This window comes from Lactuca virosa, chromosome 2 (genome assembly GCF_052849685.1).
Source record: "Lactuca virosa cultivar CGN04683 chromosome 2, Lactuca_virosa_CGN04683_v6, whole genome shotgun sequence".
In the NCBI taxonomy this organism is placed as follows: Eukaryota; Viridiplantae; Streptophyta; class Magnoliopsida; order Asterales; family Asteraceae; genus Lactuca; species Lactuca virosa.
The window spans coordinates 158,874,369-158,879,704 of record NC_136427.1 but is presented as its reverse complement, the minus strand read 5'-3'; the positions used below and the strand labels follow the sequence as shown (position 1 = coordinate 158,879,704).

Below are 5,336 nucleotides of genomic sequence, written 5' to 3'. Positions count from 1 at the left end.
CAACCATGTTCATGATCGTTTGTTTATGTTGGTTAATATGTCAAACTAATATCACAAACATAAAATGGCATAAACGACCATAAATAAACGTAAATAAATATAATTAACATGCAACAAACATAAATGAACATAGACCTTCAAATGAAATACATTAAAAGTTAATATAAATAGTTATGATATATCCATTATAACTTTTGATATTTTTAGTAAATGTAGAAGTTGCAAAACTTAAAGCACTCTAAAAAAGCTTCATTTCATTCTCACAAGTTGTTTAATATTATATATCTAATGTAATATTATAATCCAACATAAACGAATGCATTGCTCGTGTTCGTTCGTTTAATTAAACGAACAAAAAAAATAGTTTTCAAGTTGGTTTCTTTATTATATAAACAAACTTTCACCCAACTTTCCGTCAAACAATCTAAAAACGATTCGTTGAGTGTTTATTCCTTTACAACACCAAAAGTTTTTACTTTAATATGAATTAAGCTATTTTTGCAAAAGGTTAAGCACTTATTTTATCTACCTAATGGTCTAAAATATATATCTCATTTATCGTTGCATAATACTTAAGATGAGATTGTATAAGAATAAATCATTTAATAGAAAATTATTGAAATTTTCAAGAATAAATTTTGTGTTTATCTTTTTATAAATATTAATAAACAAAATAAACAAAAGAAGAAAAAGGCAAAATAGGAAAAATCCATAAAAGCAATATGTTATTGGTCACTAGAAGCACCCAACCCAATTGGTTCCTGTTTTCACTCATTGGTCTCTTTCCTGTTTCACTTTCATCAATCTCCCATACCTCTTCAAGATCTTCAAACTGTATCAACACGGCACCTGTCAATTGGGAATTCTCTTTCTCCATTTCATAATTGGATTTTGAATTCTTTCACTCTCTCTCTCTCTCTCTCTTCTCAATTGGTACGATTCCCTCTTCTTAATCTCTCTCTCTCTCTCTCTCCTTGTTATTGTCTCGGAATATTCACTCCCTTCACTCTGCTATCTCATGTTCACTTACCTTCAACCCATTTTTCGCTGTCTAAATTAGCAAATCGACATGGATTTTTGTTAATTTTCATGGGTTGTACACTTTACAAATGTTTGTTAATCAAACGATTTGTACTTACCTTTTTTCGTTATATTGTGATTTTAAGATTTAAGCTGTTCTGAATTGAGCTAGTATTGGTTTGGAATCCTTTTTATCGATAATCTAATGATCTTCATACGTAAGTTTGCAGGAATGAAATCATATGGTGTTGGAAATTGATTCAATTTGATCTGGGTAATTGAGTTATAGTTATGACAATGGATTCTGTTAATTACAAAGAACATGAAGGTTTGATTCCGATGAGTTCAGTTCCTTGGTGGAGTGGACTTGTGACTGGATCATCACTTGAAGAATCCATGAAAGCGAAGCCTTCATCAATTCACAACGACACTACTTTCGGATCAAAATTCACACCTAAACGATCAGATCATGATCATGATGCAGACCAAGTGTTCGACAAAAGGGATATAACTCAATTCAATATATTCACTGGTATGCTTTTCAGTTCTTTGTGTTCATCGATCTGTTCCTCAGTTAGATCCTAAAGGTTTTATGGATTTATAAACAAATCGGTTTAATCTTAAAAGTAAAATGTGTCTTCGAGTTTACATCTTAAGATTGTGTTGAATTGAAACAGGAAATGTTAGTGGAAAACTTGATCAATCGGCATCGGATTCTGATGAGTGCAACAATTCATCCAACACCCAAAAACCAACGAAAATTCAGACATCGTTTTCAATGGAATCTGTTCCTTCGGACTATCTTAGATTTGGTCAACCTAACATGGTACGATTTTATCACTTTGTTACACAGGACATGACATGACAGAATTACGACAATTTGTTACACTGTACATAACATCACAGAATGATGACAGTTTTATAAGGCCGTGACATGACAAATTAGTACTGACCGGAAATGATGATATTGAGACTGATATTAATGAGACAAAAATGAGTTTGTTACACAAGACATGACTTAGAGTTTTATACTGGGTTTGTGTTTGACGGACTAGAAATGATATTAAGAGTTTAAGACCGATATTAATGAGACAAAAAATATAAATTTTTGTTGTCTCGTGTTTAGTGTAATAAATGCAGTTTAAATGTTATTCTGTTTGATAATTTTGATTTTTATTATTATTGTCTTATTATATATTTTCTCGTGTTGTGTGATCAAATGGTGATATAGCTTTGCGGAAAGTATAGAGATCAATGTTATGGAGTGTTGTCAACTTATGGACATCAAATCGCGGTGTGTTCTTAATTTGTTTAATTTGTATATATTTTGTTTCCATATATTAATTTAGGAAAACAACAATTATTTTCGTATCAAAATAGCACATCATAAAATAAGGCATAAAGAAAAAGACTAAACACAAGAAACACCAATATACTTTGCACGCCATAGAACTTTTATTGCAACATTGTACTTTTAATTAAATTTTTTTAATAAGATGTGTATTTTGAAAATTCTATCAAATTATAAATTATACTTTCAATTTTTTATTAGAGATTATATGTTAAAAAAATTATCCAATTGTGTCTTGGATGATATTACTATATTTAGGAAGGATTTCAAAATACAATATTTCAATACAAAGAAAAAATAAAATAAGATGCTAAATTGAACTAATCAATAAAATTACATTTTTATTTCTTGCATTTAACCACAAAAGAAAACAACGTTTTTAGGTAATACAGTACATCAAAATTTTATTAAATATCATGGGTTAAAAGAACAAATCACTTTTATGTTTATTCTATTTGGATGAATGTGCTTACTTAGGAATCCGATTCATAATTTTTTTATTTATATTGACATATTGAAATAACCTTTCAAGTATTATCTTTTCGATAATTATTCAGGGTCGGATAATGTTGCCTTTAAACTTGAGCAATGATGATGAACCGGTTTTTGTGAATGCAAAGCAATATCATGGAATAATAAGACGTAGAAGATCACGTGCTAAGGCAGAAATGGCAAATAAAGTTTTGAAAAATCGTAAGGTATGTTGATTTTTTTTTATAAATATTTACATAAAAATATTGACATAATCAAGAATAAATTACAAATTTTGTCGTTATGCTCTAATCAAAATTATAAGTTCAGTCCAAATTTTAAAATTGTTTCGTTATTGCATTTCATTGCACATGCAGTCTTTATGATTAACTCAAAATCGAATTATAAACTTAAACACAATATTGACACAATTTTAAAATTCATAGCAATTTTGAATAAAATAATAGGGACCAAATTTGTAATTTTGTCGTAGGCCATATCGATAAATAAGTGCAAACGTAAAGACAATATTGACACAATTTTAAAATTCATAGCAATTTTGTATGAAAAAATAGGGACCAAATTTGTAATTTACTCTTTTCCAATATAATTAGTTGATGGATCATTTTTTTACCAAATTTAAGACCTAAGATATTTCCAAATCATAAAAGTTAGTTTACAAAAATATGTAATTATTTATAAGGTATAGGTGAGGTGCATATTATACCTTTATAAATCACATGCATAGATAAATTGTTTTAAGGTATAGAACTAATGTAAAAGAAGCCCGGTCTAGGTCCAAATTTAATCCGATATTTTTTATAAAAAACATTATTAGTTACTTTATAATCATTATCATTAATATATATTTAAGAGTTCTATAAAACATTATTTATAAAGTAATATTAGTAATGGAAAAAATGAAAAAAATACATTATCAATTTATTAACGTTATTAAATTCAAAAATCTCGTCTTTTATGCATCTTCAGTTTTATGCAACGATATTAAGTTTTTAGCATTGTAATACAAACCCATGTATGTATAGTTCCGATTTAGTCAAAACTTATAGGTAATTTAATCCACTTTAGTACGTTTTTCTAGCTTAGTCACTCACCTTAAACTTTTATTATAAATTTAGTGGCTTATAGTATTAGTATTATTCAATATTCACCATGAAAGCTAAAAAAATTATTGATTTTTTAATCGTTTTTTATGTGTAGCCATATATGCACCACTCGCGTCATCTCCATGCAATGCGTCGACCAAGAGGGAACGGAGGTCGTTTCTTGAACACCAAAAAGGAAAACAACTGCAAAGATGAAAATACAGATCAAGAAAAAGACAAAAACCTTTTAAAGTCTCCTAATTATGCCATTTTCATGTCTGATCATAACAACTCCATCTCTCATCGTGAACCAAATAACATGTTTTCAATGGGAGACCTTAAAAGTCTCCCAATTGGAAACCTTTCGGTAGTCTCTTTTTCAGAAATGATGTCCGGGAACACTGCTTCCGAACATAGTTTTGGCATGCATGGCAAATGGGTTGCAGCGGCTGGTGGTGGTGGTCGCTGCAATTTTACAATCTAATGTCAGAGATGAGGTCCTGATGTATTGTATGTATATCAGCATATCGGGACCTCATATCTTTACAACCAGATAAATATTTAAAAAATTTATCTGGTTGTCTTTGGCAACTCATCCTTGGCTTATTGTGTTAAGGTTGTCTCTAACCTTTCTCTCGTTGCATTGTATGATGTGCAATGTTTTGAGAGTTGTTATGAGATTTTCATAACCTAAATGCATGTTAAAAAAATGAACAAACACTAAGAGATCGATGTGTTTGTTTCATCTTTACTTAAATGTTGTTGAAATAAGTCCTCAACTGTGACTTTTTTGGTCTAGTTGTTGGTTTAAAAACTTTAGCATATGTAATTTCTACATGTTGTGTAACTATAAACTTCTAACTTTGGGTGGTGTAATATATTTCGATGTTTGTTACTAATCATTTTATGTACTTCTCAACTTTTGCAAGTATTCTTTACAAGATTTAAAGTTTTATATGTTTAAATAAATCCTAAATGAAAAATAGTGATGTTATATATATATTTTTTACTATTATAATTTTTATTGGTTTTAGTTTTTTTTTTTTTTTCAAAATCATCTTTGACACAAATAATCTAAATTATTTAGTAAGACAACAAAATTAACTTAGTAGTTTTTTTTATAAGAAACTACTTTTTCACCTAGCACAACAAACAATGTCTAATTTTTTACAAAATTATTATAATAACTTTATAAACTATATTATTAGACAATAAAAATATAAAAATTAGATTTAATCTACACAATAAATTAGCATCAACTTAAGTTGTTACAAGACATCACGAGTAACAAATATTTTATATATACTAATATTGTACAAATAAATAATAAACTAAGAATGTATAATTTCGAAATCGAACCTGTTTGTAAATGAAACTTTAACATTAAA

At 28.4% G+C, this 5,336-nt stretch overlaps 1 protein-coding gene across 3 annotated transcripts; it reads left to right on the top strand.

The window, feature by feature from the left end:
* Window positions 1-753: 753 nt before the first annotated feature.
* On the top strand, window positions 754-4,850 carry LOC145159662 (nuclear transcription factor Y subunit A-10-like). Of its 3 annotated transcripts, none has more exons than XM_079078683.1 (6): window positions 754-933; window positions 1,251-1,552; window positions 1,698-1,846; window positions 2,252-2,314; window positions 2,929-3,069; window positions 4,064-4,850. In XM_079078683.1, the coding sequence occupies exons 2-6, from the start codon at window positions 1,312-1,314 to the stop codon at window positions 4,430-4,432; spliced, it is 963 nt and encodes a 320-aa protein (XP_078934809.1). In that variant the 5' UTR covers window positions 754-933; window positions 1,251-1,311; the 3' UTR covers window positions 4,433-4,850. The 3 variants fall into 3 exon arrangements, with proteins under 3 accessions (XP_078934809.1, XP_078934810.1, XP_078934811.1); XM_079078684.1 differs by having other exon boundaries at window positions 1,244-1,552; XM_079078685.1 differs by lacking the exon at window positions 2,252-2,314.
* Window positions 4,851-5,336: the final 486 nt, after the last annotated feature.

Coding starts and splice junctions, on each gene's coding strand:
- LOC145159662 (XM_079078683.1), top strand. CDS start 1,312: ATGACAATGGATTCTGTTAATTACAAAGAACATGAAGGTTTGATTCCG. Junction 1,553..1,697: donor TCAATTCAATATATTCACTG/GTATGCTTTTCA, acceptor GAATTGAAACAG/GAAATGTTAGTGGAAAACTT. Junction 3,070..4,063: donor AAGTTTTGAAAAATCGTAAG/GTATGTTGATTT, acceptor TTTTATGTGTAG/CCATATATGCACCACTCGCG.